General features: G+C 46.4%; 1 protein-coding gene across 1 annotated transcript in view; it reads left to right on the top strand.

Moving 5' to 3' along the window:
- The window catches only part of KPNA1 (karyopherin subunit alpha 1), a 311,573-nt gene that overhangs the window by 96,466 nt on the left and 197,677 nt on the right, over nt 1–17,430 (top strand). Inside the window, exon 5 of the mRNA XM_085621023.1 lies at nt 11,654–11,748. Within this exon, the coding sequence (XP_085477149.1) occupies nt 11,654–11,748 (95 nt within the window). The remainder of the gene's footprint in view (nt 1–11,653; nt 11,749–17,430) is intronic.

Below are 17,430 nucleotides of genomic sequence, written 5' to 3'. Positions count from 1 at the left end.
ATTCCCAACTATAACGTGTATGAAACCTATGGTTTTTTTCTGTGAATTTGTACGGTTTTTTAAATGCTAAGTTATGTATGTATGTATTCTTTTTTTTTTTTATATTTATTTTACAATAAACTACGTATTACATTTTTTTTTATTTTTTATTTTGGTTTTTCACCGTGCGCACACCACTGCGATTTTTTTTTTTTTTTTTTTTTTTTTTTTTTTTAAATAAATTTTTTTTTTCTGCCTTCGTGGTCCTTCAGGGACCCCCTGACAAAGGCTAGGGGGTCAGGAACTCTCTACCCTGTCCCTTTTCACGTTCGCCACCTTCCTTTTTCACTCTCGCACTGAAAACAAACAAAATGGCGGCCGACACTTCCTGATTTCGACAGATTCGAACGTTGACTAACATGTAACCACCAATCAGAATTACGCTCGCGCACGTTGGGGTGCTCGCACGGTGCGCGCTTATAGATATTTATATGCTTTTAAATGCTATTTTCTCAGGAACTACTGAACAGATTGACACCAGACCTGCAAAAGGCACTTCCCTGACCTGAGGACTACCTCTTTGCCAAATTTCAAGTAATTCTGTTCAGCCGTTTGGGCTGTACCTTCGACTAAAGGTCCTTTGGGAAAATGCATGGGGAAAACGCATTTTGGGAGCCCCCTTTTTCTCTCGACCCCCCCACTTGACGAATCGCCTCGAGACTTTCAGGGTAGGAGCTGAGCGGAGCGCCCCATTAGTTTTGAAAATTTCTTGAGGATTCGTCAACCGGCGCCAAAGTTATTCAAAATAGAATTTTCAGATTTCCTTTGGAAACACGGTCCTAACTATAACTATCTACTGAGAGCTGCAGATTACACACTTTTGCAAAGATCGCCATCTGGTGTTGGGCCCGGATGTTTGCAGTTTGTTTTTCCTCTTGGAAAGTCTTTGGAAGTCACGAGGTCGGTGACTCCTCCCTTAGATCGTATTGCGCATGGGCTTCGGCTCCATCCTCAGATTGTTTTTTTTCCGCCATCGGGCTCGGATGTAATCTTCGCACTCTGTTCCGAACATTCCAGTTCAACGATCTAAGCGGAATCCTCACCTCACATCGCGGTATTGTTTCGATCGCGATCTCCTCAATCAACGCACCTTCTCATCGACAAATCTTAGGTTCCAGTCGTCGACGGCGGCCTTCGGGCCTACCGAAGCTCCGTTCCCGGCTTATGGCAAGGACTGCATTCAAGAAGTGCCCTCGATGTGGGTCCAAATTCCCCCACACCGTTCTTCATGAGGTATGCAACCTCTGCCTCTCCCCTGAACACGAGGCTCGTGACTGTCCGGCCTGTAAGTCTTTCAGACCGAAAAAGACTATTCGGGACCGAAGAGCCAGACGAAACACGGCACAATCCTCGACCTCCGTTCCAGTCGACATTTTCGGAGACGACATCGAAGATCCGGGACCGCAGCGCACCGAAGAGGACCTCGTCAGTGCTTCCGAGGCCGACGACTCAGATGTGGAGGATATCACTCCGGCGCAAATTATTCGGTCAGGATACTGCCTGGAATTAACATCTACCCCCCCCCCCAAACATTCCACCCAGGCAACGCCCAATGTCACAAGAACATTCCACATTACTAAAACAGGAGGTAATCTCCCTCCTACAAAAACATGCAATAGAACAAGTTCCTGTCAATCAGCAAAATTTAGGGGTCTACTCCCTATATTTTCTAACAACAAAAAGGGACGAGACTCTACGACCTATTCTAGATCTCCGGCCCCTAAACACATGCATACATTCAGACCATTTTCACATGGTAACGCTTCAGCAGGTGCTTCCGCTCCTCTCCCAGAACGACTTCCTCACCACACTGGACTTGAAAGACGCATACTTCCACATTCCAGTACACCATGCTCACAGAAAGTACCTCAGATTTGTAGTGGACGGGCAACACTACCAGTTCAAGGTGCTCCCATTCGGAGTCACAACAGCACCACGGGTATTCACCAAGTGCCTAGCGGTAGTGGCGGCACACCTCAGAAGACAGGACATTCACGTCTTGCCATACTTGGACGACTGGCTGATAAAAGCCACGTCCTACAACCAATGTGTACACCACACCGCCACTACAATCCAACTACTTCACCAACTAGGCTTCACGGTGAACCACCAAAAGTCCCAGCTAACACCATCCCACATAAAACAATACCTCGGTGCCACCTTAGACACCTCAAAAGCAATAGCCTACCCCAATCCGACCAGGATTGCAAGCATTCAAGCTTTGCGACAAAGATTCATACTTCACCACTCCCTCCCAGCAAGAGTGTTTATGCAACTGATAGGGATGATGGCCTCTTGCATTTTCATAGTGCCCCACGCAAGACTCCAGATGCGTTCACTCCAAGAGTGCTTAGCGCGCCAATGGAACCAGGCCCAGGGGCAACTAACAGATCTGGTGTTGGTAGACGGTCGCACCCATCGCTCTCTGCAGTGGTGGAACACCACAAACCTTTCCAAAGGTCGACCGTTCCTGGACCCGGGAGCTCATCTATTACACCTCACAGTGCAGGGCACATGGACGCCGCAACAAAAGTTACTCCATCTCAACCATCTGGAGTTACTAGCAATCTTTCTAGCCCTAAAATCTTTTCAGACAGATTTCAGGCAAGGCAGTCCTCATTCGCACAGACAACATGACGGCCATGTATTGCATTCAAAAACAAGGCGGCACACACTCTCCACAGCTCTCTCAACTAGCACAGAGCATATGGAGATGGGCAATTCCACACAATCTTTCTCCTAGCCCAACATGTCCCAGGAGTCCAAAACACCATGGCAGATCTGCTCAGCAGACAGACGCAACAGATCCACGAGTGGGAACTTCACCCGCAGGTTCTTCACCCGTTCTTTCAAACATGGGGGCATCCACAAATAGACCTATTTGCCACCCACGAAAACAAAAAATGCCCAAGCTTCGCCGCCAGATACCCACACCCATTGTCCAAAGGAAATGCGATATGGATGAACTGGTCAGGCAAATTTGCGTACGCTTTTCCACCTCTCCCACCAATTCCATTAGTGGTGCGAAAGCTACAACAGCATTCCCTCACGCTGATCCTAGTGGCTCCCACATGGGCCAGACAACCGTGGTACACCACGCTGCTGGAACTCTTGGTAGTACCACACCAAAAGCTACACCTCTCACCATGCCTCCTAACCCAGAACCATGGAGAGATCAGGCACCCGGACCCAGCTCAGCTCAACCTTGCGATCTGGCTCCTGAAATCCTAGAATTTGGATACCTAAACCTTCCCCCTGACTCTATGAACGTCGTCAGAGAAGCTAGACGCCCTACCACTAGAGCCTGCTACGCTGCCAAGTGGAAAAGATTTGTTGTTTATTGCCATAACACAATCAATCCTCTAGACGTGTCTATACAACACGTCATATGCTACTTACTCCACCTACAAAGGTGTAATCTAGCATATACCTCCATTCGGCTACACCTCGCAGCAATTGCAGCTTACCTACAAAACAGGCAGCACCTATCACTTTTCAGAGTACCTGCCATTAAAGCCTTCATGGAAGGCCTAAAAAGAATAATTCCCCCCAGAGTACCACCTCACCTGTGTGGAACTTAAATATCGTTCTCACAAGGATAATGGGGCCGCCCTTCGAACCTTTGCATAAAAGCGAACTGCAATTTCTCACATGGAAAACAGCTTTCCTTGTAGCCATCACTTCCCTTAGAAGGGTCAGTGAGATACAAGCACTTACCATACAAGAACCTTTTCTTCAAATGCACCAGAACAAGGTTGTTCTCAGTACCAACCCAAGATTCCTACCTAAAGTAATTTCCCCTTTTCACCTAAACCAATCTGTAGAATTACCGGTATTTTTCTCGCAACCTCAGACTGTTGCAGAAAGGGCTCTACACACGCTAGATGTCAAACGAGCCTTACTTTACTATATCCAAAGAACACAACCTTTCAGAAAGACCAAACAACTGTTTGTCTCTTTCTCTCCACCACACAAGGGTAACCCCATCTCAAAATCAGGGATAGCTAGGTGGATTGTAAAATGCATCCAGATTTGCTACCACAAAGCAAAACGAACGCTATCCGTTCCCCCTAAAGCCCATTCTACACGGAAGATAGGGGCTTCTATGGCTTTTCTAATTACATCCCATTAGATGATATCTGCAAAGCAGCTACATGGTCAACACCGCACACTTTCACTAAACACTACTGTGTAGATGTGCAAACCAAGCAACAAGCTAGTGTGGGCCAGGCTGTACTAAAAACACTATTTCAAACCACTGCAACAGATACCGGTGGTCGCCGCTAAGGTGGGAACTGCTATATAGTCTATGCAAAAGTGTGTAATCTGCAGCTCATATGCCTCGAACGGAATATGCTACTTACCAGTATGCATCTGTTCTTGGCATGTAGAGCTGCAGATCTACACACGCCCACCCGGCTACCTGTATCTGTTCCAGTCTATCTTATTTAGATACAACACACATGGATTTCTTCACTGTTGTTGTTACGCTCCATCTTTCCCTGCTGGCGAAAAACAGTCTGAGGATGGAGCCGAAGCCCATGCACAATACGATCCAAGGGAGCAGTCACCGACCTCGTGACTTCCGAAGACTTTCCAAGAGGAAAAACAAACTGCAAACATCCGGGCCCAGCACCAGATGGCGATCTATTTTATTTGTTTATTTTTATATATATAATATATATTTTCAGTGCTTATGCCTTTGAGTAGCCCTGGAAAAGAGCTAGGATTACAGGTAAGTAACTTATCCGTCTTTAGGGGGCTTTGGTCTGAGTGTACTCCCAATGCCCTCCACCTTTGGGAGGTCCTTCTGGGGTACCTATTGTAATGTAGAGGAATTTGCGCTGAGAAGTATCTATCAGAAAAACTAGTTATCTACTTAATTATCTTTCCACTGGATCCTCTAAGCGTGGATTCCTCACTTCCCTCCCACCTTCTTATTTTGCAGAGTTGCCTTTTTACCATCTGAAAAGGTTCCAAGGTTGGAATCCGCACACTGTCTCAAGCAATTTGTTCTACGCTCTGTGCCTAAGGATGTGGAAGGAGAAAGATGTATGAAAGGGATGTTTGTGCGCAGGTGTATCTGAAAGAAACACTTAGTGATCGAAAGTTTTCGTCAGCAGTACCCTTGCGCGTCGGTAGGCGTCATCGTGCGGCTCCGTGTGCATCATTGGCATAGTTGGCACCGGGATGACGTCGCTGGAGCTACTTAGCTACGCCCACACGCTCTGACATCCGTTTTCTTTTTCCCCGCCAGCAAGCGCTGATCCGGGAAGAGCAAGTACCCCCAGTCATTTTTTTGACTGAGTTTTTTCAAGGCCGTTTGTCTCCATTTCTTCGAGTCGATCAAATCCTGGTGTTGTAGGAATGCACGGCTTCAAGAACTGTGGGGACTGTCACCGCATGATGTCTGTGACGGTCCCACACCATGTGTGTCTCTACTGCGTGGGGCGTCCCGACTGCTGGGCCATGGCGCCGAAAACTTTGCAGGAGCGGTCATGAAAGTTGCAGGAAGTCTGGCAGTCGTCCTGGTCCCGTGAGAGGTCGAAGGACCAGTCGCGGAGCAGTCACCATCGTTCTTCTGAATCCAAGTCTTCGCACTTGGGGTCAGGTAAGTCTAAGCATTCTGCTCTCACCCTGTGCTAGTTTAACCCTGGATCTTCCTCCCACTTTTCACTAACGAAAGAAGGTGCTTTTTGCTGCTGGCACTTTCCTACCACATGGAATGGAAACTTGCCGTGGTCCAGCTCCTACTCAAGAAAATCTCGGACGACCTAAAGTCCTAGCCAATTTAGACCAATCTGTTTTCTCCTATACGGCCTGAGTACTTGAAAAACTGGTCAGTTTGAAAATCACCTGCTACCTCAAGGCCTGCAATCTTCTTCTTGATGCTTCTGAAACCGGGTTTAGGGTCAGTCGCACTACTAAACCAGCCCTGATTGCAGCCACACAAAAATAGTCATATTCAGCGATTGCATGTTCCTTTTGTCCAATGCCTGGTTGCCCGAAGATCTAGGACCCCCTTTCTGCCTCAGCTGGTGTAATTCTCCAAGAATCTGGGCATCATCTCGGACAGCCAGCTCATAGTAGTAACTGGTCTGTGCATGGCATCCCTAAAGATGCTCAGAAAACTGACACTCAAGCCCTCATCACTAGCAGGCAGGCTAGACTGTGGAAATGTATGCATACCAGCCCACCACCTCAAGATGCTTCAGGTGTTCCAGAAAGTGGCTGCCAGCTTAGTGTTTAATTTTCCTCTCTCTCTTTCTCTTTCTCTTTCTCTCTCTCTCTCTCTCTCTCTCTCTCTCTCTCTCTCTCTCTCTCTCTCTCTCTCTCTCTCTCTCTCTCTCTCTCTCTCTCTCTCTCTCTCTCTCTCTCTCTCTCTCTCTCTCTCTCTCTCTCTCTCTCTCTCTCTCTCTCTCTCTCTCTCTCTCTCTCCTCTCTCTCCTCTCTCTCTCTCTCTCCTCTCTCTCCTCTCTCTCCTCTCTCTCCTCTCTCTCCTCTCTCTCCTCTCTCTCCTCTCTCTCCTCTCTCTCTCTCTCTCTTTCTCTCTCTCTCTCTCTCTCTCTCCTCTCTCTCTCTCTCTCTCTCTCTTCTCTCTCTCTCTCTTCTCTCTCTCTTTCTCTCTCTCTTCTCTCTCTCTCTCTCTCTTCTCTCTCTCTCTCTCACATATATATATATATATTATCCTATGTGGTTAATCTAATCTTCTGTTTCCTGCAAGTAGCCTTCCCGGCTGACCTTGCTCAATGTCAGTGTTGCAAACTCAGATAACATAATGTCTCATTACAGCATCTCACTTGCAATTGCTGTACTTGTCAACAGTAATCCCTTTTCTCCAGCAGAAAAGTAATTCCTCTCTTAACACAAGATTTTATCTATTCCTTGCATACAATTAATCAGCTCCTTGCTAAATATGGCCCTCCATGTTGCCATGGTTTCCTCCAGTCAATCCATTGCCAAATGGAAAGTCTTATACATTGCCCTTTATGATCAGTTACCGCACTTTAGTTGGCCAAGCTGCTTTGAAGAATCTCTTGAATGATTGTTAGTGAGCCATACCAAATTCTTTATTTCAGTAATTTATTGACACTTGAACATTTTTGAGTTAAGCTTGCTATTCTTTTCTGTTTGACTGAATATTTGACAATAGAGAAGAAAATGTAATCCTAGTTCTGCACCGTAAGCATCTTCACTGAAGTTCTACATAACGCTCCCTCCTCCTGGATTGTCAGTTATTCCAGCAGCATATTACTTTTCTTTTAAAATTCTGAAAATCTCCTTAAAGAATAATGGCATAACTGCCACTACAGTGCATGCTGGGACATAGAACCTACAGATTCCTTTAAAAAAACTATTTTTTCAACCTAGTAGACTTTTAACCTGACATGCCCCTTTTCCTTCTTATTTCTCTATGGCGTAGGAGTTTGCACAGTCAAATATAACAATTCAGTCTACTTTCCTTTAGATACTCCAATGTTATTGAAGTAGCTGGCATGTTTTAATTTATGAAGGTTATTTCTGCGTTTTGGCAGCTTATAAATTTGACGAACACAAAGATACCTTCAATGTAGAAGTAAGATTACAAGTACTTTTTTCTTTCTTTCTACTTTTATGGTGTCCTGGCTGCGGGAGTGCAGAGATGCTCCTGAGGCGGAGAGCTGTTGTCCAGATAAGTGGGAGATGCCACTTTAATGGTTTTGTAAATGATACAGCTGGTTTTCAGTGAGATCAGAATGAGGAGTTTCACAAATGTGGAACATCTGCAACACCTTTAAATGCAGCTATTCGGTGGCTCCCGTTGGAAGTTCGGCTGTTACCAGTGGGGATATGGTGAATAAGAACGAAAGTTACATCCCTGGAATTTCAGTTCTCTGACAGGGATTCCCCGCTGAATTCATGGAGCGTCATATGTTGGTTGCATCAAAACTAGGATGGCGAACTTGAGAAAACCAAATTAACCTATAAAAATTGCACTCTGCCGCAAAATATTGAGGCCCACCTGTCAGAGCTTTAATGCACAGTGCAGTTTGCTACCTATCTGCCCCCTTTTCTTAAATTTTTCTTTAAAAAAAAAAAAAAACAAGCAAACAAAACACCATGCCAATGCTCTCCTTTTATTTTGAAGTTTAATTGGTTAGCTTAAAAAAATAATGTGCTTTAGATTAGATGGAACAAGTGCTTGGGTATCCAAAATGCAGGTGAACATATTCTTTGTCTATGAATTGATTTAATGGTTCCTGTGATTCAAATTACTAGAATAACAAGTGAGTTTTCTCGCTTCTCCTGCCAGTACGCAGCGTTCTAACATGCTCGCTGGACGAGCAATTATTACTGATTCATCTTTCTAGTTGATTAGTGTCGGCTTCGACTATTCTTCAATCTTGGACTGCTGTGATTAGTTTCTGCAGCACTTCTGAGTCATTTCACAGACGTCCGTGTTTTCTGGCTGTTCATGTCTTTTTTTTCTTTGTTAGCATTTCTTTGTCTTGATCTTGCCTCCGCTTTCAGTTGAATTTAAGGAGTGAGTTTAGTCTTAACTTCAAGGATTTCTCCCTTCTCGGTACTGTCTGTGTTAGCTGAAATCGCTTCATCTCCTGTTCCCTAAACAACAAAATAACATTTATGAACTCTCCTTGTGGTCAGACCTGAATGGCTGCTCGTGACATAGAGCATGTTGCCCCTCACCGACAACCTTTTTCTACCTCCCATAAATTCCCACTCCTGGTTGGCTCTGACTGGGCACTCTAACATAACTACATAAAAGTAATCTGATGTTCTCCCTAGAACACTAGTACTAGTCCGCCAAGCATGCTACCTCATAGTTGTATCCATTATACTCTGTCACTCCAAGTACCCTTGCACCTACCTACATAAATGTTGTAATTTGTGCCTCTCACCAGAGCACAAGGAAGAAGACTGTGCTGCCTGTAAGTCGTTCCGGTCGAAAAAGAGTCTACACGATCGTCGGGACTCGACGAAGAGAAATGCAACACCAAAGCATTCCGCATACTTCGTATATCTTCGAGGAAGAATCCGAACATGAAGAGGACGAAGCATTAGCAGCAGAAGAGGAAGTAGCCTGCTCTGTTTCAGAATCTGATTCTGAACTGGAGATTGATTTGGAGTCGTGCCTCCAGGACAGGGTACTGTGAGTACTAACAACCCTTTACCCAAAAAAACGTTTTCCATCAAGCATAAGGCTTCGGCACCACCTCTGCCTTCGGGCCTTGGTTAGCACCGAGACAATGTTTCCGATGCCCTGCCCTCGGGCCCGGCACCAAAACAAACAGTCAAGCCTTCTGGCTCTGGATCGAGTCGTCCAGAATCGTCGTCTTTGGATCCGAAACCCTCCGAAAGACGACTGGTTTGGAACCAAAGCCTTCCGCTCCTAAAGGCAAGACCGGTTTGCCACCGAAACTTTCGATAACGAAAGAAAGCCAAATAAAGTCTCAGGAACCTATCCTAAACAAAGAAGATCTACATCAATCCAGATACTTGACACATTTTAGCTAAGACACCATCCAAACGGAAACTTCCTTTAGAGGGCCTGCTTATAAGATTCCTCCTAAGAAAAAGGACACGGCTACAAGCCCTATTCATTCACTTCCACCTCAGGGGTCCCCTCATACATGACCTAATTTAGATGATGATAATCATACTAATTTGCTTGTAGATACAACTAAATTAATCCTCCTGATGCGTCTGTAGAAAACATTATATCTTTTGCATCTACAGCATGCTGGTCTAGTCTACACATTTGTTAGATTTCACCTTGCAGCAGTAGCCGCATATTTGCAAAACAGCATTTATCTTTGTTCAAAGTTCCAGTGATTAAAGCCTTTATGGAAGGCTTAAAACAAGTCATTCCACCTAGAACACCTCCAGCACCAGTTTCAATCTCAACATTGGACTTACAAGACTCGTGGGTCCACCTTTTGAACCATTACACAATTGTCCTTTACAGTTCCATTTATGGAAGGTTGCCTTCCTCATTGCTATCACTTCTTACGAAGATTTGGTGAGCTACAGGCATTAACCTTGAAAGAACCCTTCTTTCAGCTCCATAATGATAAGGTAGTTCTTCGTACCAATCCAAAATTCCTTCTTAAAGTAGTTTCTGCTTTTCATCTTAACCCATCAACTGAGCTACCAGAGTTCTTCCCTCAGCATCATTCCGTGGCAGAAATAGCTCTTCACACACTTGATGTCAGAAAAACGCAATTGTACTATATTGAAAGGACAAAGGATTTTCATAAAACAAAGCAACTGTTTGGTGCATTTGCTCCACCTCACAAGGGCAATCCTATCTCTAAATCTGGCATTTCGAGATGGATTATTAAATGCATTCAGACTTTTTTTTTTTTTTTTTAAATTGTTAGGTTTTTACGTGATCCTTATGATAGGAGTATAGTGTTATGCACCCTTTTTTTTCCGATTACTCTATTATATGCTGTAGGTCATCTTTTTCTTCTTTTTTCTCTATATACTGGTTTATTAACGCTTTGTCTTGCTATATTGGTTACTATTGCTTTGTATTCATGCTTTATTATGAAGAACAAAACAAACCTAAAAAAAAATATATATCTTACTTGTTATGCTAAAGCGAAAACAACTTTATACCTCCTGGAGCGCATTCCACTCATAAAATAGGAGCAACTATGGCTTGTTTATGTAACATTCCTATAGCTGACCTCTAAGGCTGCAACATGGTCCACACCACACACATTTACCAAACATTATTTATTGTGTGGCTGTGTTAGCAAGTCGCCAAGTCAATGTAGGCCATGCAGTGCTAAAGACACTTTTTGAGACAACTGCAATATCTACTGGTTAGCCACCGCTTTGGGGAGAATATTGCTATATAGTCTAAGCAAAGTATGTGTATCTACAGCACACATGCCTCGAACGGATTATGTTACTTACCCAGTAAACATCTGTTCTTGGCACTGGGTAAGTAACCTAATCCTTTTCTCCACTCACTTTCCTCTCTGCAATGTGGATCCATGCAAAGAGCTTCCTGTAGTGCTTTGTTTTTGTTTTGAACTTCCGTCAAAGGCAATATAAAAGTAATGCTTACTACATAGAGCAACATTTCATAATAGCAGGCAGCAAAGTATTAGCAACCCATCTGAAGTATATCTTTCGAAGATTCACTTGCTGGCCTTTGTCTTATCCTGCTGGACTAGTGCCAAAGCATGCCATGACTCTCCAAGACATGCCCTTCCTTCCAAGGATCAGTTTCTCACTGAGCTTCAATGACTAGTGTTTGCAAAGAGAGAGATCAATGAGGCCTGTTCACATGTTGCATGCCTATTTAAGGTGCCTTCCTCTCATATGTCTGATTTGTAGGGATGCTGCATGCTCCAGCTTTTCCTCTCTGTGCAGGCATTCCCTTATTTTTTTTCTCCTCATTTCATCCTTTTGGAGATCTGGGATATACATATTCATAAGTGGGTAACTCAAGATTCAGCAAGTGTGCCATTTGTTGTACAGTGAGACAATTACTTGGGGCCCTACTTGGCAGTATTCTTTTCTATCTTGGCTCCTTGATAACTAACAGATTTGTTTGTAAATAGATGATTACTGATTGTTTAACTTTTGTTTTCTACAGAACCCAATCCTCCTATTGATGAAGTTATCGGTACTCCTGGGGTGGTGGCCAGATTTGTGGAATTCCTCAAGAGGAAAGAAAACTGTACATTACAGGTGCGCTCTTTGCATTTTCAGCAGGTTATGCATTTGCTCTAAAATCATTGAGGCAAAGGTAGACAATTCCTACTCCGCTTATATGTTCTTGTTTTAAATTTTAATAAACTGACTACTTTTGGTAAATTATGTTGAAGTTGCTCAGTCTCCTCTGTGAAACCTGATAATCAGCAATCTGTCAGCCTTCATCCTCTGCCGCTATAGTGGCTGCAGCTTATACAGTTTGAGAGGCAGTCCCACAGCAGCTTTTCCCTTGTTGTGCTCTACTCTTTTAGTTTAATATAGAAGTGTTTTGAGGAGAAAAGTGTATCCCTTGCAGCCTTTGGTTGTCCTCCTTAGAGAAGACTCGATTGTTGGAGTTGTTGGGCATGTTTGTCTGCAGGTGTCAAATTTTAAAGGTCTACAGTTCATCAAATACTCTATTTATTCTAGCTGTACCATAATTCTAGTGTCTTGAACTTACAATTCTCTCTAGTATGCATACTTTACACAAAACCTTAGTGCTTCTTCAATCATGGTTTCATATCAAATATACATTTTCTTATTAGTCTGTGTAGAGTAACCTCATTCTGCAGTTGCTACTGACATTTGTATGATGTTGTATGATGACTGCAGGCGGCGGTCTTAAAATCCCCGGACACAACTCTAAGCATTTACATACTATTCCTAAAACCAATTTGGTCAGATCTATCTTTCATATTCAGAGACTGTTTATGCCTGCTTTATTAATAGTCCGAATTATACTGTTGCATCCAGCCCTCCTCGTCTCCACCTAGAGATTGAGCAAGTTAATACAGGTTCGAGGCATTTGGGCTGCTGAATTCATATCTGTGCATAGATCGCCGCCTAGTGTTGGGTCCGGATGATTGCACATTGTTGTCCTGGAAGAGTCTTCGAAGTATCACGAGATAGGTGACTCCTCCCCTGGACCATAGTGCGCATGGGCATCCTCTCCATCCTTAGATTGTTTTTTTCCGCCATTGGGTTCGGATGTGCTTATCTTAGCTCAAGTTAGGAAAATTCAGTTTAAGGCCAAAAGGCCTTTAGTTCTCGTCGGTACTGTTCCCGTTCGGTGTCGACTAGTTTCTTTAGTGCTTTAGCACCTTCTTACAGCTTTTCGGATCCGCTTGGTCCGAACATCGAAATTCGATCAGCGATGGAATCGAGGACTCCATTCAAAAGGTGTCCTCTATGCCACGCGAAATACCCACACATCGACGTCCACCCGGTATGCAACAAATGTCTCTCACCGGATCACGATGAGTCGAAATGTATGGCCTGTGCCCGATTCCGCTCAAAGAAGACTCTCCGGAATAGACGGGCAGCGAGATTGGAGGCGCAGCAATCGGCGCCTGCCCCGACTAACATCTTTAGCACCGAAGACTAGGACGCCGAGAGCGTGGAAGACGTAGACTCCAGCCCCGCTTACGAACACGATTCCCGATCGGAAGACGACGATGAGGTGATCTTTCAGAGAGAAGTCGTCGTCGAAGAGGTAGGAGACTACGATGAGGCCTTTGGGGCCGAGGAAGATAGCTCCAGCGAGGAGCTAGGCCCACCCGTCGATACGGAGGTCGAACACAAGTCGTCATAAGGCTCCAGTCGAGGGATCGCCTTCGGACCTTACCCGAGATCAATCTCATGGTTCTTCGGCCCCGCCTTCAGGCCCGGCCTCGAACATTTTGCAAGAGCCATTATTATCGAAGACTGGATTCCATTCAGTGAAACCGAAACCATCCATTGCACCAGTTCCCTCAAACGAAAGTGAGACTGGTTGTGATCGGCTCGAAGGCCTCGAAGCCCTCCACTCCTTCGACGCCGGCAAAGGTCATCGGTTCCGAACGCGCAAAAAGGGATTTCGGTGCCGAGCTCACCGCAGCGGATACGGGTGCAGAGGCAAGGAAAAAAGCCCTCGGTCCCCACAAGGCACCTCGCCCTCTGGCACCGAAGACATCGGCCCCGACCACCAAGTGTGCTTCGACGTCTAAAATGGCGGCACCTGCCAAGTCATCGACTCCAACAAGCGTCGATACCTCCCTTCGGATCGATGACCCCATGACCGCAAAAAAGTCAGGGGGCCGCTTCGACGCCTACCTCCAAGGAGCCATCTGCGTTCACCGTGCAACAGGTATCGGCCTCGTTGCAACGCATCAGAGAACGGGCAGCCCTCCACTCTACGCCGGGCCCCGACACGCACAAGGCTTCGAAGACACCCTCGGCGCCGAGCAACATCACGTTTGGGTTGCCGCCGCCCACGGCGCCGAAACTGTTCGAGATTCGGACACATGTCCGCCGAACACAGTCCCCATCCACAGGACAAACCGATCTCGAGCCTTCACAGCCACGATTTATCGACGCCAACACTGGTAGGTTGATTCTCCACAAGCGGAAGATCACACCAGAGAAGGGATTGGACGCTTATAAAATTCCTCTCAAACACAAATTACCAGCAGGGTCAGAGCCAGTGCTTCATGAAAACTTTCAGCCCTTCCATCAGGATCCACCGTCCTTTTCTCCTACGCCTTCAGAGGCAGACGCTGTAGAGGACTATGTAGGGGATGATACCACCTACCCTGGGGATATCGATCCTGATGATCACCTGCAAGACCCAGGCATGGGACGACCCCACAGACCAGGGTACCGCACCAGATACCCATGACACGCAGCTTTATAACATAAAGACATCTCCCACAGAGGACACTGCTGCCTTTAATGCCCTCATAGAACGGGCTGCTGCCAATCATGGGGTAGAACTCCATTCTGACACTGTCGAAGAAGACTTCTTGGTGGACACTTTCGCCTCTTCCGAAAGAACTGTCAAAACTCTGCCCATGTTAAAAGGAGTTCTCAAGCCTGCAAAAGACATTTTTAAAGAAACAACCAGGGCGCGGGTGCTAAACCCCAGGATTGAACAAAAATACAAGCCTGCACCCGGAGACCCTATGTACATCAGGGGTCAGTTGCCTTTGGACTCCATGGTGGTTGCTAATGCTCGCAAAAGAGCCCACTCTCAAACAGGTGATGCTCCTCCCCCAGACAAGGAGTCCAAGGTGCTGGAGACATCCGGCAAACGGATTGCAGTGCAAGCAGCGAACATCTGGCGCATTGCCAACACACAGGCACTCCTGGCCCGTTATGATGGGTCCCACTACGACACACTAGAGTCACTACTCCAACATTTGCCAGATGAACATAAAGAGGCAGCGGAGCTCCTCATCTGAGAGGGACAACTCCTTACCAATGCATCCATCAAGTGCGCACTGGATGCAGCCGACACAGCGGCGAGGGAAATTAACACAAGCGCCATGTTAAGACGACATGCATGGTTGAGGATCTCAGGCTTCAAGCTGGAGATTCAGAACAATATCCTAAATCAACCAGTCAACCCAGACTATTTATTTGGCCCTGAAGTTGACACTACCCTCGAGAAAATTAAAAAAGACACTGACACTGCGAAATCAATGGGGGCTCTACAGACGCAGCAGTTTTGTAGTGGCTCCTTTCGTCGCCCCGGGAATAGAGGAGCAGCTAGAGGTCAGGGGTCACAGCAGCAATGCACTAAAGGAGGCACACAAAGTACCTATGATAAAACCAACAGAGGTGGGATATCGTGGCTCCAGCACCAAGGGCAGAGGACGTGGTTACGGCAACACCAGGTCCTCCCCCAAAAACAAACAGTGACGCCCTCTCCCTGCCCCCGACCACATAACACCTGTCGGGGGGAGACTCCAACGGTTCCTGTCAGCGTGGAACGCCATCACCACAGACGGGTGGGTCAGGGACATTATCCAGCACGGTTACTGTCTCGAATTAACGTCCACTCCACCCAACATACCGCCAAAGCACCGTCCTATGTCCGTAGAGCACTTGACGTTATTGCAGCAGGAAGTGCTAAGTATGCTGCAAAAAGGTGCAATAGAGGTTGTGCCCATCAACCAGCAGGGGACAGGAGTGTACTCTCTGTACTTCTTAATCCCAAAAAAGGACGGGTCGCTCAGACCTATACTAGACCGGAGACCCCTCAACCGCTACATTCTCTCAGAGCATTTCCATATGCTCACCCTACAGCAGGTTCTCCCGCTACTCAGTCAGGGAGACTGCCTAGCCACACTGGACCTAAAAGATGCGTATTTCCACATACCCATACACCCTTCACACAGGAAATATCTCAGGTTCACTATTCAGGGGCATCACTATCAATTCAAAGTTCTCCCCTTCGGAGTAACAACCGCACCCAGGGTCTTTACCAAGTGCCTAGCAACAGTGGCTGCACATCTACGGAGACAGCACATTCACGTCTTCCCTTACCTGGATGACTGGCTTGTTCAGGCAAAGTCAGCCCAGCAATGTGCCAGCCACATGTCCCTCACCATTCACCTTCTTCACAGTCTGGGATTCTCACTAAATTAGCCAAAATCACATCTTCAACCCGCCCACGTACGGCAGTACCTGGGCGCGACCATAGACACTCTGGCAGCCACAGCTCAGCGAAATTTAGTGAGGATCAATAGCATGCAACTGCTGATCTCAAAGTTCAAACCTCAACCCTCCCTTCCTGCGCGAGTGTTCATGCAGTTGATAGGCATGATGGCCTCCTGCATTTTCATAGTCCCGCACGCGAGACTACATATGCGCACGCTTCAGGAGTGCTTAGCACATCAATGGAATCAGGCTCACGGACAATTAAAAGACCTAGTGTTGGTGAGCGGTCGGGCATACAACTCTCTGCATTGGTGGAATCCACAAAACCTTTTGCAAGGGCCGACCATTCCACGAGCCTGTTCCACAAATAATACTGACAGCGGACGCCTCTCTCCAGGGTTGGGGAGCTCATGTACTCACTTACACAGTGCAGGGACTATGGACAACACAACAAAAGAAGATGCACATCAACGTTCTGGAACTGATGGCAATCTTCCTAGCCATGAAGGCATTCAAAGTACACTTGTGCAACAAAGTCGTGTTGATCCGGACGGACAACATGACTACCATGTACTACATACAGAAGCAGGGAGGAACACACTCTCCACAGTTGTCTCATCTGGCTCAGAGCATGTGGAAGTGGGCCATTCAGAGGAATATGTTCCTCATGGCGGAACACCTCCCGGGCAAGGACAACCAGATGGCGGATCTGCTCAGCAGACACAGCCACCAAATGCACGAGTGGGAGCTACATCCATCAGTACTCCAACCGTACTTCCAGCAGTGGGGTCATCCAGAGATAGACCTATTCGCCACAAACGAAAACGCAAAATGCCAAAGCTTTGCCGCCAGGTTCTCACATCCCCAGTCACAGGGCAATGCGATATGGATGAACTGGTCCGGCAGATTTGCGTACGCTTTTCCCCCAGCGCCATTGATACCGCTAGTGGCACGCAAACTGCGACAACACTCACTGACCCTCATCCTAGTTGCTCCCACATGGGCGCGCCAACCATGGTACACCACCTTTCTAGAACTTTCCGTGGTGCCGCATCAAAGGCTGCGGATCAAACCCGCACTTTTGACGCAGAACGATGGCGAAATTCAGCACCCAGATCCGCAACAGTTGAACCTGGCAATCTGGCTCCTGAAGTCTGAGTTTGGCTACCTAAACCTGCCACCTGACTGTATGGATATCATCAAGGAGGCCAGAAGACCCACTACCAGAGCTTGCTATGCGGCTAAATGGAAGAGGTTTGT

Source organism: Triturus cristatus, chromosome 8 (assembly GCF_964204655.1).
Source record: "Triturus cristatus chromosome 8, aTriCri1.1, whole genome shotgun sequence".
Lineage (NCBI taxonomy): Eukaryota > Metazoa > Chordata > Amphibia > Caudata > Salamandridae > Triturus > Triturus cristatus.
Note: the sequence above shows the minus strand (reverse complement) of the source record. Positions and strands in the feature narration are given on the sequence as shown.